The 23,698-nt window shown below is 41.3% G+C and overlaps 1 protein-coding gene across 1 annotated transcript in view; it reads right to left on the reverse strand.

Moving 5' to 3' along the window:
* Nucleotides 1-23,698, reverse strand: part of mpp7a (MAGUK p55 scaffold protein 7a) — a 209,685-nt gene that overhangs the window by 109,352 nt on the left and 76,635 nt on the right. The window contains exon 4 of the mRNA XM_059326847.1: nt 7,213-7,290. Within this exon, the coding sequence (XP_059182830.1) occupies nt 7,213-7,290 (78 nt within the window). The remainder of the gene's footprint in view (nt 1-7,212; nt 7,291-23,698) is intronic.

Genomic DNA, 23,698 nt, shown 5'->3' on the forward strand with positions numbered 1-23,698 from the left:
TTTTGGGGGGAAAAAGACCTACTTGAAAGCTATTCCATTATTGGTAAAAATGTTATGAGAATATCAGTCAGTCGGGACATTTTCCTAAATTATTGGTGAAGTTATTATATTATTGGGTTTCATAACCTTTTCAGGAAATTATTACATTATGGAACACTACAACACTTCAGCATAGGGCTGGACGATATATATCAATATAAAAGACATATTGATATGTTTTTAAATAGAATTAGACCATATTACATATATCGATATAGGTCAAATTTGCGCAAATTGAAATAAAAATAACTTACAGGATTAAAGTTCAGAAAGTAGTTGAAAATACTATTTGATATTTATGATTAGGAGTGGTGTTAATTAAAAAAAATTAACTATGAAACGAGAAAACAATATTAATGTAGAATATTTCTAAAGCTTGATTTGTGAGTATGTTTAAGTGAAAACTGAATCAAATTTATTTTTGTTTAAGATATTTTTTTTATTTAAATGTGAACTTTATGAAGCTTTGTTTAAAAAAAAAAGGTACTCCTGTTGTTCTACAGTATTTATGTTCACTTAAATAAACGGTTTCAATAAAACTACTTGTGACATGTCATATTTGACTCTGACTGAACATTTGCTCTCAATTTGTGATAAAAATATAGGGATATATATCATATATCGCTATTCAGCCTGAATATCTCGGGATATGACTTTTGGTCCATATCGCCCAGCCCTACCACAGCATAAACTTGGTGAAAGTGTTAGCATGACAGTGTAGGAAAGAAGAGTGAAGAGACACATGGATCATTGTGTGCCTCTGTTGTCATCAGCCAACAGATATGCTGAAGGAGAAAACTGCAGCGTTCTCCTTTAAAGCAGACGATGACAGAGGTTGGGAAAAGCTACAGTTTGTTTGACTAACGACCCCTGTGGAGCGGGAATAAAGCGAGTGAGGTGAGGCAGAGGTAAAGGGCGGGGGCCAAGGGTTAGACCGGGGTTAGGGAGGACGCTGTGTCACTTTACCCCGAGACAGGAACATGTGCTTTGGGCTTGGGTAGGGGGGGCTTTTCTTTATTTCCATTAGCTTTGACCCCCCAAAGGGAGAGAGAACCGCTAATGAATAGTCACAGTGGTCAAGGTTACTCCACTCCGCATTACTTCACTTTCTCAAATATACAAAATAATAGAATGTGAGAGGTTGGAGGGAGACGGAGGAGGTGTGAGAAAAACCAAGATGTGGAAAGGAAGAAGTAGAGATAGCAGACATGATCAAAGGGAAGAGAAGAGAGACAAGGGTAGAGATAAAGAGGACTCGGGGTCAGGGTCTTTAGAGAGGGAAAATCTCTCGCTCTGATACGCCGTCATCCATCATCTCATCGCCAGGCTGTTTACAGCGAGGGAGGCAGACAGGGGAAGACAGAGAACTGTAAATTTCCAGTCCCTCATATTGTCCTATTAAAGCACCTTGTCCCATAACTCAGCATGGAGGACAGATGGGACATGTTTGACAACACGCTCCGCTCTCTACCTTCATGATTCCATGTCAGAGTCAGATTTTCCATCGTCAGACCTTCACACAGGATGGATGGAGGGACGGAGGGGTGGGGAGGGGGGGGGTCTCCTCTGAGACGGTGTTTATTTCATTTGTTAAATGTCATGGCAGCCACTGTGGTGTTTAGATATGTTTGATCCCAGCATGTCAGTTTATTGCTCTCCCTTGACCCTGAACGCCTCAGGGCTTTGATTTATCGCTGCCAATACATCAAGCTGACCTCATTTCAAAGTGCTTTTATTAAGACATATTAAAAGTACCAACCTTTGATTCAGAAAATTCTGATCTCGGCCATCCATTTCATATGATGGATAAAATGCACTTTATTGTGATCAATAACACTGGTTGACGAAGGTAACCTGAATTCATACTCATACAGCGTTTTGATTTGATTTTATAAAGTCATAGACGGAGATATTTTCCTATTATTAAATTTCATAGGTTTCAATAAAAGGTTTAAAGTGTCACGGTCTAAATACTGGCTTTCACACCATTAGAAAAATGAATTAAAAAGGAAATAATGAATAGATGATTTTCTCTCATGCAAATAATCAAATTTAAGAGTATTAGAAGAAAAGTTGTTTCTGACAGTGACTGTGATTAAAATGTATTTTTAATGGGGTCATTCTTAAACATTTTGGTTTAGTTTAGTTTATTAGGACCCCCATTAGCTAATACACTGATGTCAGAGAGTCTTTCTGGGGTCCTCCACAGAAACCACACTAAATGAAAACACTTTAGATATTCAAAAAAGGGAAACTTGAGCAAATTCTACAATAAATGGGTACCATTTATGGACTTTTTTGTGACGATGTAACCCCCCCTCTCACTCACACTACTTTCTTTTCTTTTCATTTTTTTAATTTTATTTATTTTTTCCCCTCCTCTTTCCCCTCTCTCTTTTACTAGTATTTATGTATTTTATCTGTTATGTTTATGTGGTCAGTTAAATAATTTTATACAGACTATGTCTAAATATCTAAATATTGTATAGTTAATTTGGTTTCATTTTATGTGACAGTTGTTTGTTCTTAAAATTATACAAATCAATAAAAATATGAAACACTAAATGAAAACACTAATATAAAGTATTTACATTTAAACTAAACATTTAATTAAAATGCTGTTGCTCCACCTATTGTACTTTAACCAACAGTAATGGGAGAGCTCGACCTTTGTCGAGCATAATATGGAAAGCAAAGACTTTGGACAAAATGAAAATGAGGTAAAACAATAAGAAACACAAGCTGCACATGGAGTTGTAAGCATTAATCTGCATGTAAAATGTTTGGATGCCTTCATGAATGCATGATTAGTATATATCTTTAATAACTGATCTAAATACTACTGATATATTTTATATTTCTTTTTACAAAATATGTAAAATTAAATAATTAATATAACAGTTAATAATGACATCCAACAATGGGGAGTATTTTCTTACAGTGGCTGCAGAGTACAAAAACTTGCACATATTCGTTATTTCTAATTTTCCCAATTTGAACATTAAATTGTTGTCTTTGTACTGGATTCAATTGAATGTAGGCCACAAAGTATCACCACATTTTGTTTTTATGAATTTCTTTACAGTGTCCCAACTCTTTTGTAATCTGGATGGTATTACCAGTGGGACGAGAAACAATTCACAATTTTTCAACTGCTAATAATATTACCAGTCAGCCACAACAACAATAAAAATGTTTTAAATAAATCTAAATTGGGGCATTTAAAAATTTATTTTTAATGTTTTCAAATCTCAAATAAATCCCTTCCCAACAGTAAGTGTGTCATATTCTGATAGGCTATTTTAATTTAAGATATTTTTTTATTTAAATGTTCACTTTATGGAGCTTTGATATAAAAAAGAAAATGTACTCCTGTTATACAGTATTTATGTTCATTTAAATAAATGGTTTCAATAAAACTACTTGTGACATGTCATATTTGACTTTGACTGACAGGATATATATTGTATATCGATATTCGGCTTGAATATATGGGGATATGACTTTTGGTCCATATCGCCCAGCCCTAGCTTTAAGATACTGGACAGGCCTGTGGAGACATAATTAGCTATCAAGTAGAAACTAACAAACAAACAGCTTGCACACTGCAGGGCTCCAATGTTTGCTCATTTATTACACTGAGGTGGTGACCACCAAGTGTTTTTTGTTTGTTCTATGGTCTCCTCACTTTTGGCTCAGCACCTGACTTTATTTGGTTTGGATGTGTGTAGATACACCTTATTGAATTGTATAATTATTGTATTTTCTCTCTCTCTCTCTCTGTCTGTCTGTCCCTTCACCAGCTGCAGGTCTGGACTGCAGACCGGTGCCCTCTGATGGCACCCAGTGGTCTTACTAAGTAACAGCAGGTATTTGGGTGAGAATTTAGATGTTGGGAAGCTGGCCAGAGAAGGAAAAAGAGTCTTTGAGGGGAGACGGATACGAGTCAGCCACAGGGACATGCAGTCTCAGTTCAAGAGATGGACACTGATCTGGAACCAGGGGCTGGCACTCTGCTTACTGTTGAAGTGGCGTGTGGAGCTTGGGGACAGGACTGATAGAGACGGATTGGATGAACAGACTGGAGCATACATGGAGCTGGTTCCCGTGTGAGGCTGATTTGCCCTTTTTGATTAATGTAACGTGGTATTTAACATTCCGCAATGAGGCAAGAGTGCTTCTATTTCAGTCTTAATGAGGGCTGCACGTCCTTCGGTAAAAGAGTGTGTGCAGTCATGTCTTTATATATGTGTAATACATATCCCCGCGCCCGGTATCGATCGTGTTTCAGCCGCTGCTGGTTTGTTTGAGCAGTGGTAGTCACCTGCTGTGTGTGCTAGACAGTGCAGCCGGAGGGCAGACGGGGGTTGAAGTGTCATTTTATGTTAGGCAATAAATTAAGCCTCCATTACCCGAAACCCAAGCCCCAAATGAATTTCATCTAACTGTAGATCTCTCCCGTTGCACTCCGGTCCTCCGCCACCACTTCAATAGCGTTCATTTGGAGCGGTGACACGGGTGAAAAACAATCCGCTTTAAAAATACACTGCATCGCTCTGGGTCGGGAGGCTTTCTTTTTTTTTTGGGACCGGCCGAGGAAGGGGGACTCGGGATTGCGGTGTGCTGCGAGATGCTTTGATACACCATCTCTGGGATTTATTCCGATACCTGATAATCCCGGGGAGACGCTTTGCGGGGTATTTACCAGGAAGCATAAATTTGAAAGTCTGTAATTTGACAAAAAGAGTGAGGAAGGAAATCTGTAAGGGGGAGGGGGAGATGGAGGCTGATAGTAGGGGGTTCTATTGAGCGGTCTGTGGCCTCTAGTCAGAGAAACAGATGTGATTATTCACACTTTGCTGGCTGCTTAAATCTGGTGGAATTCTGGTGCTGGTGTTATCTGGTTAGAGGCGTCCGTTGCCAGGACTAAGAGCAGGGTTGGACTAGCACGAAGACAAAAAAGGAGCAATAAAATGTCTATTTGAGAATATTGTGCTTCCCATCCCGGTTTGGTTAAGGGTTCTAGATGGTTTGGGACTCGCGTCATCTGCTTAGGCGTTCGTGAACCTTCCAGGATAGAACGTTCTGGCTCCTCCGTCGACACTAAGGTCAGGAAAACCACTCGAGACCACAAGACGGCCTTTTCTTTCGTGACAGTCTCAGGACACTCTGCTCCTCGGTCTTCACCCCAACCGACTGTACAAACTTCAGCCCCTCTTTCTCTCGTCTTTCCCTTGACTCGGTACTAATTAGGATGATGTATGGCTGCGGGCTCTTTAGAAGGGGTGGAATAGTCGGAGGCACTTTGATTACAATAAACAGAGCTGGGGATTTCAAACAAAACCACACACCAGCAAAAAGGGCTTTTCCTCCTCTCCGTTCACCGTGCCAGGCTGCTTCTTGGGTTTACACAGGTGTGGGTGTGTGCTTGTGTGTGCACACATGTGGATGTGAGCGGGGCACTTGCATGCTTATGTGCACATGTGGCTTTCAATAAATATTGCAGACGAACAATAGCATAACAAATGTCAGGACACTAGACGTTTACTCAATAAATCAGGCTAAATATCTTTCACAGCTTGCAGGAGCAGCAGGGCCAGTGGAGGAAAGTCATCATCAGTGGAGCAGTTGGTGCTATTATTATTGTCTGATGATGACTTCTAATTAACAGGTTCTAATGAAGAGGAACTGCATGCTATAAGTGATGCTTCCTCTATGAATCTGAATATTTAATGTCTTCTCCCTTCCTCTGACTTTGGTTTATATGATGCAGCTCCACAGTCATCTGTCTGCTGTCACGCGTGCCCATCCATCTTCACTCTCCTATGAATGAGTGGCCTTTCCATCCGCTTTCTGCCCCAAGGAAAATTATTGGTCTGTCCTTGCAGAACTGGATTTTCGATTTCGTGGTGTACGCCTAGATGTTTGGGCAATGAGTGGGATGGCAGGGTAGGTGGTGGGTGTAGAGGGACGGTGTAATGTTATTGTAACGGTGAGTGAGTCCAGAAAAACACGCGGAGAAAGGACGCTTCTTAGTTCACTGCAGGGTGAGAGGTGAAAGAGGACAAACTTTACCAGAGCTGCTGCACGCTACCAGGAGGCACGCTCACTGGATGTGTGTGTCACTGTCTGACTCTGTGTGTGTGTGTGTGTGTGTGTGTTTTAGACATCCGATAAAGAGGCACTTGTGGTGTGAAGGTTAATCTAATTCATCTAAAGACCTTTACACAGTGAGTGGCTTGATGAATAAACCACTTTGCATCACAACTATTCCAACTGGCAGCGCTGTGAATTAGTGACAGCTGCAACACTTGAATTAAAGGTTTGACTTCCAACACCCAAGTCAAGACTGACAACTCTCGAGTCAGGTCCCAAGTCAAGACAGGCAACTCTCGAGTAAAGTCCCAATTCATGACAGGAAAAACCCAGGTCAACTACCAAGTCAAGACTCTCCAGTCAGGTCCCAAGTGAAGACTGACAACTCTCAAGTCAAGTCCAAAGTCAAGACAGGCAAGTCCCAAGTCAAGACAGGAAATTCACAAGTTATGAAAGGCAAGTCCCAGGTCAATTCCCAAGTCAAGACAGGCAACTCTCGAGTTAAATCCTAAACCAAGACAGGCAAGTCCCAAGTCAAAACGGGAAATCACAAGTTAACACAGGCAACTCTCTGGTCAAGTCTCAAGCCAAGTCCCAAGTCAAGACAATGTAGTTCCAAGTCAAGACAATGAAAATCCAAGTAAATACAGGTAAGTCCTGGGTCAAGTCCCAAGTAATGTCCCAAGTCAAGTTCCAGAGTCCTAAACAACTCATTATGCACTCTTCCCCAAATGTAACACGTTAAATGTAAAATGTGTGAGTGGAGTGAATCATTAAAAAAAGTCTTGAGTCATTGGTGTCCAAGTCCAAGTCAAGTTGCATGTCTTTTTGACTTTGTCAGGATGAGTCTAAGCAGCCTCATTGTGCAGAATCCTCCATACAGGACATGAGCACTCAGAGGCAGAACACCTACAGTAAAGATGCGTTTTTGGAAGGAAGATGCTCATTCCTCCAGTGGAGACACAGAGACGTCACTAAGACATTTTACATCGTTTTTTTTCATTTAATAGAGTATGTCACCCATCAGCATGTGCCACCAAATAAATGGAAGTCTTCCTTCCTAAAAAGAGAACTTACTTCATGGGCCAGAGCAGCAGCGTTGTCCAGAGCGGGGACTGGTTTGCTCTCTTCGTAGTGCTGCAGCTGTTCGTGGATCTGAAAGGACAGATTGTGTTCATCAGTAAGCGATAGAGAGCGAGGCAGAGAGAGGAAGGAGGTCAATGTTGGGTTGCAGAGACCACGGCGAGGCCTCTCTGAGCAAACACACACACGCGTGAGCAAAATGTACACACACACACACACACACACACAAAAACACGCTACAAGCACACATGTATGAAAACATGTCCAGCCTCCATCCACACCATGTTCTACTCACACACACTCATAGTAGATCTAAACGATAAGCAGTCACACCAAAAGGCAGGCACACACACACACACACACACACACACACACACACACACACTCTGTATTCTGACCTAAACCTAATTATAACCTGGACCTTAAAATCAAGTCTCCCTCAAAAAGGCCTTTAAAGAAAATATGTCCTCAGTTTGCTGGTTAAAGCCATGGTCCCCACTATGTAGGAAGTACGAGAAGACACAAACATGCATTCTTGTACTTCTATCTTTTTGAAGACATCTTTTTTTGAGCAGTCCGTGGCCTAGAGGTTAGGAATCGGGCTTGTAACTGGAGAGTCGTCAGTTTGAATCCTCACAGATCTAGGACTGAAGTGCCCTTGAGCAAGGCACCTAACCCCCCTCCACAGCTCCCTGGGTGCAGTAATGTGCTGCCCACTGCTCCTTGCATGGTGTGTTCACTTGTGTGTAAAAAAGGATGGGTTAAATGCAGAGGTTGAATTTCCCCATTGTGGGATTAATAAAGTAATCTTCTTCTTAACGTAATGAATTGGAAGCCTCTGACCCTAACCTAAACCTGAAACTGAAAGTACCAACCCTAAAACATTTTTTAGAGAGGTCCGCCTGAAAGGTCCTCACTTTACAAAAATGTCCTCACTCAGTTAGTTAAGAAGTTATTCTGGTCCTCACTATGATTGGAGTGCGAGTACACACACACACACACACGCACACGCACACCTCTTTCTTTGCCTCTAAGTATTTCAGCTCGCTCAGCCGCTGTACAAACAATCCAGTTTTCCACCATGCATTTGATATGCTCTAGTGGCCTGGTGAGGATTCCAAATCATTTCAACAGTCTGGTTAAATTGGCTAAACATTTCCTTATCAGTCTCAACACTGCGACTGCACAACGTTGAGAGACGAAGCTGGAGACTTTCTAAAATGGAAAAAATTGTCCCGACTCGTGTGTTAACGTTTACTCATTTACACACACAAAAACACTTCATCGCTCAAAAACTGATAGGAGGAGCAGAGATGGAATAATTCATACACGCGCGCTCCAGCCTACACACACGAAACACTACAGTCGTCCCGCTTAAGAGCAGCTGTGCAGGAATGTGTTGACAGCCTACAGGCTGCTGTCAGCTCCCATCACAGAACTAGCAGGGACGACTATCCTCAGCAGCCGCTCCCGAGTCTCTCCTCAGCCCAGCATGGTGAAGGGGACTCGGCCATGGCTCTGACTGATCTGGGCCCCGCTCCTGGAGCCTCCAGCTGGATGTCCCACAAAGCATTCCAGCATGATGGTGGAACAGAAGGCCCTTTGGCTGGGGAGAGAGTGACAGAGAGGCCCCTGGGCCAACTCTGTGCCTGGAGGGCCAAATCCACACATGTGGACACACACACACACACAGATGGAGCAGTGTCAGTGTGCGACAGAGAATCACTCCGTAGGCGACATGCAAAGCAGTTTGTTTGCTGTCACTGTGTGAGCAGCTACAGATGCTGCGTGCAATTAAAACATCTGTTTTCAGATTGTTAGACATAATATTTCCTCTTCGCTACACAAACTCTATTTAACAAGGCAGCAGTCTACAGTAGCAGCTCTGTGGTGGATGACAATCACAGGATGTGATCTTCTAATGACTCCTACTGGAAATGTTTTTAGTGTTTTGGCCAAAGGCTACACATTTAGCGGAAGTTGATTACCACAACAATGTGTTGACAAGTTTATTTGAGTCTTTTCAAGTTGTCATCAGCCTTTGGCCACCATCACAGTCCATGATGTCATTCACAATACAATAAAATACACCAATGTCCAGGGGTTAGGGCTGCAATAAACAATTACTTACATTGTGATTAATCTGCAGATTAATTTTGATCTATAAAATGTCAGAAAAATGGTGAAAAATGTCCATCCCAGTTTCTCAAAGTCCAAGGTGTCTTTAAATGTCTTGTTCTGTCAGTCCAAAACCCAAAGGTATACAGTCTACTACAGTGGTTCTCAACATTTTTTCATCGATGTACCCCCTGTGAAATATTTTTTCAGCCAAGTACCCCCTAACCAGGGCGAAGCATTTTTGGTTGACAAAAAAAAAAAAAACCAGAGCGCTGTGCCATCAGTGTCTGATTTATTAAACTTTAGAACTGATAAACACATACAAAATTCAAACATTTGGAAAAACTAAAAACTAAATTTATTGCAAATATTTCTCATCACTAAACTGTAGTGATTCAAACTAATGTAGTAAAAACAGTGAGCATATAACCATTTAAAACTATAACTGCTACACTTCAACCACGACTCCATCTTTGAGTTTTCAAGGCAATGCAAGGCAAGGCAGGTTTATTTGTATAGCAAAATTAAAAAGTGATTGACAGGTGATGCCAGGTGGCATATGACAGGTTGGGTCCAACCATCCTGGTATGGGGGACACTCTGGGTTTTTAGGATCAGGAAATTGAATAGCCTGCTGAATATAAAATTCATTTCATGAACTTATACTTATATTTTCCTAATTATTTTTAAAGGATTTTTGCATGGATGCTACTTTTTAAATGTATATTTTAAAATCTCACTTACCCCCTGGAGTGCCTTCACGTACCTCCATTTGAGGACCACTGGTCTAGTATATCCACTTTACATGCATCATTTTTTTCTCATACATCCCAACACCAGCTGACTTGGATGTAGCGAGTGATGCTGCCCACTATCTGTCTGTCTGTTCATTCTACAGAGAGGAAAGAATGCGGATTTAAAATAGTCTTGAAAATTGACTTTGTGGACCAAAAGTTTTTAATTTGTAAGTTTATGAATGGACACAGTCAATAGTCAGCAATGTGTAGACTGGTCCTCTTTATTTAATAAAGACACTCAAAAATGTGTTTTTGTTATTTTTAGATCCCCTAAAACGTCTGACCTTGACTATACTACTATTTACTATTGATACTATTTGTACTATTCGATACTATTTGTATCAATGCAAAGTTTTTACTAGAGGGGTGTTTTCACTTTCACTGCACTTTCCTACAATCAGAGATTGTAGGAAAGAGAGAGATTCAAACGAACGCCAGGGGGAAACTAGATGAAGAACATTATTACTTTCAGTGGTAGAATATAAATAAGTATCTACTCAAGTATTGTACTTAAGTACAATTTTGAGATACAAGTACTTCTAAGGAATTTCCATTTTATTTAACTTTAGACTTTTAGTTGACAGGTTTAGTAACTTTTCAGGTCGAGATTTAACATAAAACGTGATCAATTTAAAGTGATTAGACATTTTTTAATTTAATCTCATATACTTAAAGTATATTAAGTCGTTAAAATGAGCCCTATCTTCACAGAATGAAAACGCTGCTTAGATAAATGCATCAGTCATAGTAATCTAATAACATTTCTAGAATATATATAATAATCTGAGTGGGTCCTTTCTGCATAACTGGTACTTACTTTTGTACTTTTAGTTTAATTTAGATTAGTTTCATAGTGCGGTATTCATACTTTTACTTAAGTAAGGTATCTGAAAATCTTTTCAACCACTGACTGCTGAAAATCCAGTCAAAAGCCAGAAAAGAAACGTGAACTCTCCAGTGCAGAGGAAAAAAATTGGGGGACTTTAATTATGTGAAGTTAATTTGTAATGTTAATCTACCTGTGTAGAGTGTTCTTTAGTGTTCAAAGTGCCAAAAAAAAGAGAAGAAACCAAGATATGAACCAAACCTTGACCGAAAAAAATGAGTACACTACACCCCCTACTCTGACCTACAAAGTCTAACTGCAGTAACTACATTTTTGGTCAAAATTGAGTTATAACTAAAAATGAACTCCTTTATGTCAGTTTTATCTTGTGACAAAGTTTTAGATTTAGATATTGCTTAATTTCAGAGAAATAATAATGTAAAAATTGCAGTAATTACAAAATCAACTGTGATACAGTGTTGCCTTGTATTTCTTTATTGTGTTGAATAGTGAAGACAAGAATAATAGAAGTTATAAGTTTATTTGATAGAGAAATGAATATCTAGATAGTGATTAAGTAGAAAAGTAAGATAAAATTATATAAAGACTAAAATATAACATTACTTTATTATATTAAGTCTAAAATACACAAATATTTGAAAAGAGTTGTTAAACAACATTGTAGTTACTGCACTCTGTTTATGCATTACTATTAGATCCTCTTACAGTAATGCAAAACCAGAGTGCAGTAACTACATTTTGGGGGTCAAAGGTCAAATAAATGGTCATGATTTTTGAGCATTAAAATTCCATCATCAATACATGTAGAAATAAGTGTCATACAACCCATTTGGCTGGCCAAGTAAAAAAAAGTTTAAAAACTTTAAAGCAGTTCTTCTCAGTTTTACCCTCTGTGTAGTAACTGCAGTTAGACTTTGTAGGGCAGTACTGATGGCTGCATTCCACTTTTAAAATTGCTGGTGAGAAGAATGCAACAGAACTATGTGTTAAATGTCTTTGCATGTGTACGCCCCTCACTGCCCGTCAAAACTCCAGCTCAACTGTTGGCCTTAAACAGGTACAGCCATTTCAGCTTGACTTATCCACAGTCTCCTGCCATAAATCATGACCTGTTAGGACTGTCTCAGCCAACAGAGCAGCAATGTTTCAAGGTCAGCTTAGAGGTTCAAATCCCTGCGTAAAGCCGACATTACTCGGCTATAAAACATGGTGCATTAGGCGCGTCGTGGTGGTAATCTGTTGAAGGCCTGAGGGAGGCAGATGGTTGCTCCGCTCAGCTGTAGAGCGCGAAAAGCTGTGACATGAAGACCCCAGATGGGATGTGAAGGTAGACAAATGGTGTTGGAAGGAAGAGGCAATAGAGAGGCTTTGCAATGGCCCTCAGAGGTGCACCAGAGCAGTGATAAGGTTAGTGACGGAGATAGAAGTAGGGTTGTCACGGAACCTGGTCTTTACAGGAATCTGTGAAATAGCCACGGATTCGCTCAACTCAAAATCCGTGGAATAGCCACGGAATCACTCAAATTTCCGTGAAACTGACTGGATTTTTCTGCAATGCAAGTTAATATTTTTTCCTATTGGTTTGTTCAAAGTCACGTGACCTTTAAGGTCCCGGCAGTCAGAACAAAAAACATGGCGGACAGTTCTCTAATTTTTAGTGAAAAAAAATCAATATTTTGACTTAGTTTCTGCATAAAAATGGATTTTGATTGCATTTCTAGCGAGAAATATATGTTTTATTTTCTAAATATTCACTCAGTGAATGTACATAATCACTTTGTATGTTGGAATAGCCACGGGACATGACTGTCATTGATTTGCATTGTAGTGAAATCCGTGACAGTTTCACAGAAATTCGAGTTAATCTGTGGCTATTCCACGGATTTTGAGTTAAGCAAATCTGTGGCTATTTCACAGATTCCTGTGAGACCAGGTTCCAACTAACGTAATATGGGCATACTACGTGCCTGATTTTTTTATTTATTTACGTTGCTTATAATCATTAACGTGACGTCAGCCTTTAATTGCTAGCTGCGGCTAATGACTAATAATAACACGGCCAACATTAATGCGAGCCACCAGCCACGATAACATCAGTAATAGGTCAGTTTGAAACAAAAGACACTAACCTGTCGAAATTCACTGTAAAGGCTGTAAAGGGTGTCGGCCCTTAAGATGTTTCGCCAAGTTTGAAGTACTACTTGTTCACGTCACGGTGAGGGGGAGGGGCCTGCTGCTGTGTGTGTGTGTGTGTGCAGGCAGAGAGAGAGAAGGACGCAGCGTCGGCAGCTCGGCGTCGGGAGGGGGGGCGAGGGGTATCGATACTTTTGAAAATGAGTATCGTATCCAGATACAACGTTTTAGTATTGATACTTTTTTTTCAGTGTTGATACTTGACATCCCTAGATAGAAGTGAGTACAAGCTTGGCGGCGGTTTGTTTAAGTGGTACCAGGATAAACTGCTGTCAATCCGTTCCATGTTTTATGGCATCAACTTTTAGACAGCCACTCAAGGGCAATTCCTGGAAATTTTCATCCTCATCTGTTTAATTTCACATAGCCACGTCATATTTGAACAGCTACTCTCTACTGTTCATGAAGTCCCAACAACTCCACCCAGTGCTCTGACTCTCTGTCTGTTCTTCTACAGAAAAAGGGCCATAAAAAGCCAGGCAAGGCAGCTCCGGTTACTTCATCTGTCCTGATCATCTTTGTAAGAAAACAGATGAAATAAATGAGAGAGGTTGCCAGTGTCTTCGGCGCTCCAACATACCACAGTCCTAGTGACATCTGCTTAGGTAGTTGTTGCTCCACCACCTCGACTTACTTAGTTACTGTGGAATTTCTCCTCTGCTCGGTGAGCAAATGCGAGATTGAAATGCTTTTATTTACAGTTCAGGACGCTTTCCAAGTGCCTGTCCATGACGCAGTAATGTATTTTAAAGTCATTACTGCGCTTTTTTGCATAGCGCGTTCTCTGTCCCTTTGGTGAGGCAGCAATGCTCCTGGCAAACAGGAGAAGTGGCCTGGTGGAATTAAAAAAAAAAAAAAAACAGTGAGAGACTGTGCTACAGCCAAGGAGGGCTTAGCTCAAACCAGAGTGCAACTCCTGGACACACAAGCGAATCAAAGACGAGGATTCTGAAGGTTCTCCGATGAGAAATGTAGTGCTACTTCTATGTCAAATAGGGCAGAAGATTCAGGATCAAAATGCTCAAAACTCAAGGAGGAAAGCTCCCTTTAAGTAGAGGCTGAGAAAAGATGAATGAATGTGCACCTTCACTGAAAGCTTTAAAAAAAACATGCTACAAAAGGAGCAGTGTGTGTCCTGTCTCCAGAGAGGCCTCAGACTAAGTTGTGTTTGCTTCCAGAAATACCCTGCGGGCTTAAAATACACACAAGGAGAAAAAAATTTGAAGAAAAACACTAACATGGGTAAGAATTGATATGAAAAGAATTCAATAAGGATGGACTGGAACAAAAACACAACATCCATCTTAATCTTCATCAGACAAGAACTCCAGCCACTGCTGAAGATCACTGTTAAGGCTAAAGGTGAGACACTTTGGAGACCCTTCAAGACACTTTTACTAAGAAAATTTAGTAATTCGAACAGTATTTATGTTCTCTTCATGATCAAAGAAACAGTAAAGAGAACAATGATCGCCTCAGGCCTCGAATGGCAACGTGGAGGTACAGCCAAGGAAAAAAAAGGCCATACAAACACTAATCCAGACACTCTACAGCAAGCAATGTCTGGCACCAAAAGACGGAGAGAGCGTGCAAGAGAGCGAAAGCTTGATAGATGGAGAGGTGTGCTGATGGAAGGAGAAAGAGAGGTCTGGAGATCACAGGGCTGGATAGTGTTTCTGAGTCCTGCAAAGAGGCTCAAGGCCTCTGGTTAATGTCCACTGCCCAGAATACTTCAAGTCGGACCAGTTAGGGTTGACGGTCTTTCTCCCACTCCTGTTTCTCTATCTACCCAACGGAGCGGATCTGGTATCAGGCCTCCGTTAATCCACCCGGGTCCGATCTCTAGGTCTGATCCAGAACACCTTGTCAAGGCATCGTGGCCTGGTAGACTAGACCAAGTTAGGGAGACGGGAAGGGAGGGGGAGGAGGGGGTTACAGACAGACATGCAGGGTTGCAACTGGAATAGCTGTGAAATGATATGTTTACTCAGGGCAGAAGGAGAAAAATTGAGATTGGCTTTTTCTTCTGTTACAGTAGGTCAGTTTACAAAGTGTTGGCTTCAGCTGGAGCACGATGGCATCAGATCCTGGACATTGTACTGCTGTGGTTCATGAACAATCCTGCAGATGACAGGACTATTTTCCATCCGTCTGTTGAAGGGCAAAACTAAGAAGTTTACACTGAGCAAAATTAGATTCAACCCAGTGTCATCATGGAGCAGGTATTAGAAATGTCAGCTTCCAGTCAACATTGCCATCAGTGAGTACAAAGTTTACACAAAGGGCTGAACACTTAAAAATCTTTCATCGTGGATCTACTATCCCAAATAACTTGTTTCAGACAATCTTCTGTGGTCGTTGATCTCCCAAAAGTAGGATTTTATGACCAGCAGTGACAGAGTACGGCTGGTATTTGTTTCGCCTTGTGAGTCTGTGTGTGTGTGCGTGTGTGTGTGCGTGCGTGCGTGCGTGTTCTTGTACTTCCTACATGTTAGGGTAACCGTAAGGGGCTAGGGTGTGTGTGTGTGTGTGTGTGTGTGTGTGTGTGTGTGTGTGTGTGTGTCTGTGTGTGTGTGTGTGTGTGTGTGTGTGTGTGGGGGGGGGGGGGGGGGGGGGACAACCAAGGAAGCCATTCTTTTCCAGTTGTCTGTCTGTCTGTCAACACTGTAGTAGCGTTAGAACCATGCCAGATGCAGCCATGAAACTTTATGTGTGTAGCTGAGAATAGAATAAAGGCTGAGGTCAAAGGTGGGTGTGGTCAGAAAAAAGGCGCCAGAAATAGGGGTATAGGAAGTAGGGTTGAGGCCATTGGCCCCCCAACTTTACACCCCTGGACCACATTTGTGTCTCACTGTTAGTCTTTCCTACTTATCCACTCTAAGACATATGGGAAAATGTCTCCTTGTGAGTGGCAAAAAAAGTAGAAAAGATCCCAAGGAGGTAACAGAGTAGGGCTGGGCGATATATCCATATAAAAGATATATCGATAGATTTTTAAATGTGATATGGAATTAGACCATATCGCATATATTGACAAAGTTAAATTTTTTTCTTTTTTATATATATAAATGCTGCCCTTCCTAGGGTTTGTTATATTTAGTTCTTTCGTAATGTTCATTATTCTTTTCTCATATGAATATATTTATTTCGGAACAAGATTGGCCTATTTTATTTCATAGGCTATTTTTATTTTTTTATTTAAGATATATTTTAATTTAAATGTGCACTTTATCGAGCTTTGATTTGCAAAAAGGTTCTCCTGTTGTTATTCAGTATTTATGTTCACTTAAATAAGCTGTTGTTGTCAATGAAACTACTAGTGACATGTCATATTTGGCTTTGACTGAATAGTTGCTCTCACTTTGTGATAAAAATATCGGGATATATATTGTATATCGATATTCACCCTAAATATATCAGGATATGACTTTTGGTCCATATTGCCCAGCCCTATAACAGAGCCAAACCCACCATTCGACTCACAAATTATCTCATTTTGATTGCTCCTTTGGTAGAGACATAAATCAGAGAACATTTCAACATAACACATACAGTACTGTGCAAAAGTCTTAGGCAAGTGTGAAAAAATGAAAGTAAAGGCTGCTCACACCAAATATTGATATGATTGTTAATGTTATGTTAATTGATGAAAACTACTTAACTATCAACATTTATATTTTTGTAGGCATTTTTATTTGACAGTATTTTTTCACACGCATACTGAGCAAATCTGGTACTTTTCATCTATTTCGCCAAACACTCTGTCTTGTGTTCCATTGCAACATACATATCCCAAGATAGTCTCAAGTTTAGAAATATAAACAACTCACCAGAAATACTATTATAAAGGTCTGCCAAGGCTTCCAGCCATTTTTTCTGTCAACACCAGTTTCTCCAGGGCAAGACTTTAGCATCCTGTTGGTACACCCAGTTAGACATAAATTTGTTTAACTTTTAAGAATCATTAATTGTCAATGGCAATTAAAATTCTCCTTGTCCTGGACCCAGTTGCTGAGCTACAACTCTGCAGAGATGCCAATGATGGTTTTGTGTATCCTCGCATTGTTGAGCAAAGAACTCATGCAAAGTCATCACCTTTCCTTGACCAAGACCCCATACAGAGCAGTCTGGTGGCTGAGCTTGTCTCTCATTTGTTGTGGAAAAAGCCTGGAGAATGTGACAGCTAATTAAGGACTAGAAGTAGATCCAAAGAACAAGAGAGAGTAGACCAGGGCAACTGGCCAACAGTCATGACAGCCACATCATTTAGATAGGGGATACATTTCCTCCTGGAGTTCTTAGAAGAGGGAGAGCGGAGAGGCCCCTGACACACCTCCATAGACGGCATGTATTCTGTCAGGCCAGGACAGCGCACGCCACAGTCACACACAGACCCTATCGGGACACAGTTAAACTCCAACTGCAAGTTTGTGTTTCAAAAACATCACCAGAGAAGTGCCATATATCAATCAAGCAACTCCTTCATGTGATGTATAGCAGCTAACGGGTTAGGATGCAGGATTCTAAATGATTGAGGGCTTAAAGGCAGGATAAATGCATCTGACTTGAATCAGATTGATTTGAGTACCTTCTGAGGCAGTCAATTCAACATATACATTTAAGACGACTACGTTTAAAAGCTCCAGGTGAGCCCATGATATCTTCAGGCAGTTCCTTCGGGCCATGTGGGAGCCATAAAATACACTATATGGCACCATGAACCTCATTTTCCATATTTTGTGTGTTGCTCCTATGCTCCATGTCCTATTAAGATTGGCTTCGTATCGTGAAGACCTTCTGGTTTCACTTTGAGTCCTTTTTTTCCAAAGGAATACAAAATCGGGGTCAACCAAAGTGACCTGGAATAATGGTTGCGGGATCACTCCAGAGATTTTCCTTGATTACCAACACAGACATTTGACTGATAGAATGGGGACTGGTGGATCTGTAGGCCTCTCCTCATTTTCACTGTCCCCCCTTAGTGCTATAGACATGGTTCAAGTCATTGAGTTTTAAGGTTATTCAGTAGTCAACAGGGCATACTGCAGCCTGTCTGCTGCACTGAGGAGTTTCCCTCCTCCTCTCTCCTGTCCCTATCACAACCTCGCCTTTGGCTTCATCCATCGTCTATTCATCTAGCTCGTCTGGCTCAATTCAGAGGTGCTTGTTTGTGGATGTTAAGCATGATCTTTCGACTTCATGGTGTAGTCGACCATTAAACTCCTAGGAAAATATTTGGAAGGAAGCCTAAGCACAGAGTATAACATTGCAAGGTAGGATTTATTTTGGATTCAAGCGAGGTTTTCAAACCGTAAATAACCACCTGGCTTGTGTCAGAAAGAATATTTTCAAGGAACAAATGGCAGGTTGAATCACTGAAACCAGATTTTTTTTCATACCAAATAAAAAAACAATAATCTACTGAGTTGACAAACACAGCTGTTCAGGAGGCTAGAAGAATATGAAGGTCATCTCTTTTTAACGACAGGAGCTCCCGTCTCCGAAGCAGCCTACAGGTGTTTGCTCAACTCCCCGTGAGGGTTCCTGTTCCCCCAAAATAATAAATACAGACCTCAGAGGAGACCAGTGCACAGGACGTGCTGACCACAGACAGTACGAGTGGATCTCTGAGGTGGTATAGGTTTACAGGCTGAGTCCCGTACCAGAGACGATTAGCCAGGGTTTATTGCTGCGTTCAGGGTGTGGGGCTTCAATGACTCACAGAGATCTATTGCAGCGGGGTGAGAAGTTTAGAACAATTTCCTTTTTGTGATCTTCCTCTGTAATGGGGACCTGAGGCAAGGTATGTTTTGAGGTGTGGAAAGGATAAGACAAGTGCCCAAAGGGCAAGTCTATGGCTGTCGTCAAGGAGTAGAGCTGATGGACATTACAGGGTGAGTCATAAAACTTGGAGGGCTACCTCGAGCGCGATCCAGTTATTCATGGGATACCAAGTCTGGTACTCAAGAAATACAGTCCAGTTTGTCTGAAAATGAGCTCATTTACCAAAAATAGCTGAAACTTTCCACTTGGGTACAAGCGTCAGCTGCAGCACCTTTACATGTCATTAAAGGCCTGCAGCACCGAAGAACAAACTGGCAAGCCCACATCAATGTTGCTCTGTAACAATGATGCAAGTGCCAAGCCTATTAGCAACTAACAGGAGCAGAATTTAAGGGAAAACTGACTGACCACAAAATGAGGGATCTCGGGGCCTGGCTAAAGGCCTGCTGACAGAAACTTGGTCTTTAAGGAGAGCCCCACCTGAGGCAGGTGGAAATTGAATATTGTATTATATTTCCTGTGGCTTTTTGTGGAGTTGGAACTTGGCAGTGGAACAGTGAGTGTGGTGGAATTTATAGAAAGCACACTTGAGTAACTCCCTTTAATTGAAAAGAGGGGAACTGTCTGCGTCGTTTTAGCTATGCTAGCTATACACGCCAGCGCTCGCATTACATGTCAGCTCCGATGCAGCGGCCGATGAAAAGTCTGCAAAATGAGGTGGGCTCGCGAGGCCCTGGCCCCGCTGAAAGATGATATTAGAAAATATTTGTTTCATCTTTGTGACATAATAGGATTAGGAGGGACGGGAGAGGCTGTCCCAACCATCTGATGAAGGCAGGTGAGGAGAGACAGAAAGAGCCCAAGTCTGGTTTAAGTCTTCATGTAGGTCCTCTACCTTCTTGTCTCTCTTTCCATCTTTAACACCTCTTCCTCTGGTCCTTCTCTCTCCCTCCAGACGGACTGACCAGTAACTGATGCTTCATAATTACCCAGGTGAGGCTTGAGCGTTTCCATATGAGCGACCTGGGTTGCCGAGTCTGTCAGATTAACATGATGTGTGTGTTTTCTCTCTGCTGTTTAGCCATTCCCAAAGTATCCCCTTCACAGCCTTGTGGAATAAGAGGTGGAATCTGTAGAGATTTGGTGGTGGGGCTTAAGAGGAAGGGGACAATTAAGGTTTTATTAATGGCGTGCCACTGACGTTAGCCATGTTCACCTGAATGTTGCTTCTGAGTGCTGGTCTCCGCTGTAAGGCGAGATGGTTGTTCTGTACTTCTGTGTGTGTTTCAAAGTCTCCCTGTCTGTCCATTTGGCTCACTGGCTGACAGGCTGGCTCACGTCTCAGTACCAAGTAGAAAGCAGAGGAAACACATAGTTCTGCTTGTCTGGAGCGGGGCAGTTTCCACTTATGCCTCCACGTTAACGATAAGAGACGCTAAAAGCAGCTCGGTTTCTCTCCGTGAAATAAAAAGGAAGAGTAAGAAAATAGGTTGTGGTGAAGAAATAATGTGCTTCTTTGATCTTACACTGACGTATTTGATCATTTTGTGGCTGCGATGGCGAGACATTACCATAACTGCATTGTATTGGCTGTATTTATTCTACCACAGTAGCAATAGTGAATTGGGTTACATTAGCTTAGACCTTAACTAATACTTAGTGAATTGCACTGACACGGGCCTCAAAGGGGGCTATTCACTATCTCGCTGGCACATGAACAAAGTGGTATTCAAATTTCAGAATGGCATTTAGGGAGCTAATCATGACCCTTCAACTCTGCATTTATGCAAACACACACCAAACATTTCAGCTTTAGACAATCATGAAGCTCAATTTATTGTGCTTTTAATTGTAAGAAGTTTACATTTAAAAAGAAGACAAGAAGGAGGAAGGAAAAACTGCTTCCAAGAGCTCTATGCTTTTTTACCATTGGTATAGTTGGTAGTGCAGCGACATCTTTTCCCTTTATATCTATCCAGCCATCCTTTGCCATTTATCTGTTTATGAGGTTTTGCAAAGTAACCCTGGAACCCTGACCTGGATGTGCCTGGAATGTCTCTACATTGAGGCATCCAATTAAGAAACCTGAGCAACCTCAACTGGCAAACAAAACTAATTTTGGTTGCTAGTACCCCCAATGTCATTATTTTGGTCATGACACCAAGCTCAAATATTGATAGGTAAACTGACAAGTGAAAAGAGATTTCAGCCAATGCTGCACTGATCCACCTTTTGATCATTGTAAAATCAGGATGTGCTCGATTAGTCAACTAGTTGTTGTCCCCAGAAATCCCACTTAAACACATTACTATTCCAGTAATGTACACAGTTAAATACAGATGGACACATGCTGTCTCAGCTGCTATGGAGTGTCACCACTTTGACCTGCAGTCGTGGCAGCTCTCTGCTCTGATGTGAACTTATCATCTTATCCTGACTGGCTTCCACCCAACGTTGCCACCAACTGAAATCATTTAGCAGCTGGGTTCACCAATCAGTCAGCTTCTCTCCTGATGAAATGGACTGGCTATCAGCACAATAAAACTAGCTTACCAACTAGCTAGCCAACTGGCAAGTATGCTACAGTCTCTTTGAATCAACCAAGCAGGCTAACGCCAGCTAGCTCAACAGTGGATCAAGCGTGAACACTAAGACAGAAATGGTATAAGCAATGCCAAGTCATGAGTCTTCTTAGAACACCGTCCCTGCTAGCGTTTCATCAAATAATGGTAACATTAGTACAGCAACAATGGGTTCATGGAGCACATTTCTATCTGGGTGACTGGAGTGGACACATATTGACAGATATTGATTTCAGCGGTATTTAAAATATAGTTTACTCTTGAAAAATGTGACCAATGATCTCAAATGGTCCTTATAATATAGGCTATACAATATTCTAGTCTTACCTGATAGACCAAATTGTGTTGTGAATGAGTGTTTTCTTACTTTTAGACTATTACATCGCTACTTTTTGTCTTCCATTCAAATTCTCATCTGTTATTCATTGTTACATCTTAATTATTTGGAAACATTGCAGAGGAAAATTATCCACTCTGTTGACATTTTAAGTACAACTTCTTCTAACAATTCAGTTCAAAGAGCCTATGAGGACATGGCACTTTTGTCTCAGCAGCACTGATATGTTCTCCCTTTTGAGTTCCTCTTGAAAGTTTAGCTAGGTATAATCAGGGGTGTTTAGAGGGCGAGGTGGAGTGGGGGCTCCACCCTTACGCCTGGCTAAATATCACAGAAACATAATGCCACCTTCATTAGCATCATTCTATCTGCCCCACACTGTGCACTGTTTTCTTTGGGGCCGGCCAGAACGAGAGCCTGAACATGCACAGGCCCTGCCCATCATTATCCATGTTCAAGAGGCCTTATTCTTTGGCCATCCATAACAATCCAGGCATCAAATGAAACCCTTCTGGTTTCCTCAAGTCCCGACATCGGGGTTTTGCTTTAGCGTCTGAGGTATGCCATAATTCAGGCACTTTTACACACTCACATTGGCGCATTACAAACCTGGATCCTGAACAAACATGCTTACACAGAAAAGATCTCTTAAAAGGGAGGGGATGAAAATTATGTCCATTTTTCTCTCTCAATCGTCTCTGTGACATAATGATTCTGGCTGGAGAGAAAGAGAGAGACCACCAAAGGGGGAAATATTTCATGCCAGTGCATGAAAACAGTGTTGGGCATTCTTTCAAAATGGAGACCATATACAAAGGATACAGTCAAATGTAGCTCTAACAATTAGAGACGTTTTCTTACTAAATTGACTCATAAAACAATTACATAAGTGAGCTAGAGAAGGAGCTGAAGCAGTCGTTATGTGTATTTTGTGGTTGAATAGTGACAAAAAAAAGCTGATTTACAGTACAAAAGTCCTCCTGTTCCCTTTCTAGTAGCAGAAAAGAAGACTGCAGAGAATCCCAAGTGAAGACAAGGTTAGATCAGACAGACAGAATGTGTTACATTCATTACCTCCGTCTGTCTGCGAGCGTATAAAGATATCAAGTGTGCTCATCTTCTCCCCAAACTCTGCAGCTATCTGGTTTAACAGGCAGTAATCGGACCACAGGCCCATTCACGCTGGCAGAGTGGGAGTCAGAAGAGCTGGGTGGGTAGACTGTTGGAATGACAATAAACTGTAATGTATGAATGAGACTGCACGGAGGGAGGGTGGATAAAGCAGTGTGTTTTTATGTGAATATGAAAGATTGGCTCAGGGGTTTGGGTCCTGGGAGAGGGGTTCAGATTCTGTTTGTGTATATGTACACATGGATATAAGATTATTAGATTATATTCACAAGATGTATAAAACATGGTACCTGAAGACACCACTAACTTGTGAAGAATATGTCCTTCCTGACAATGACATATTTCATGTAAGGACATCTCTGACTATATTCAGACACTGAATCAAGTATTTTTACAGTTTAGGAAAGTAAGTCCCATATAGCTACATGTTAGACTTTTACTTGGGAAAATCTCTTTGACACAAAAAATTCGATTTTCCGTATTAAGGGCTGTTTCCACTACCGCCCAATACTTGAAATGAGTCGGGCCTCACTCTCTGAAACACCCCTAATTTGAAAATGAGCCGTCCAGAGCGGACTTTTTTCGGGACTTTTTTCATCCCTGTCGAAGAGTAGGGCCTTTAATCTCCCCTGAAAAAGCCTGGTTACTGATTGAATAGATTGCTGAGCGGGATGTGACGTAGTACTCTATGG

Source organism: Centropristis striata, chromosome 23 (genome assembly GCF_030273125.1).
Source record: "Centropristis striata isolate RG_2023a ecotype Rhode Island chromosome 23, C.striata_1.0, whole genome shotgun sequence".
NCBI lineage: Eukaryota > Metazoa > Chordata > Actinopteri > Perciformes > Serranidae > Centropristis > Centropristis striata.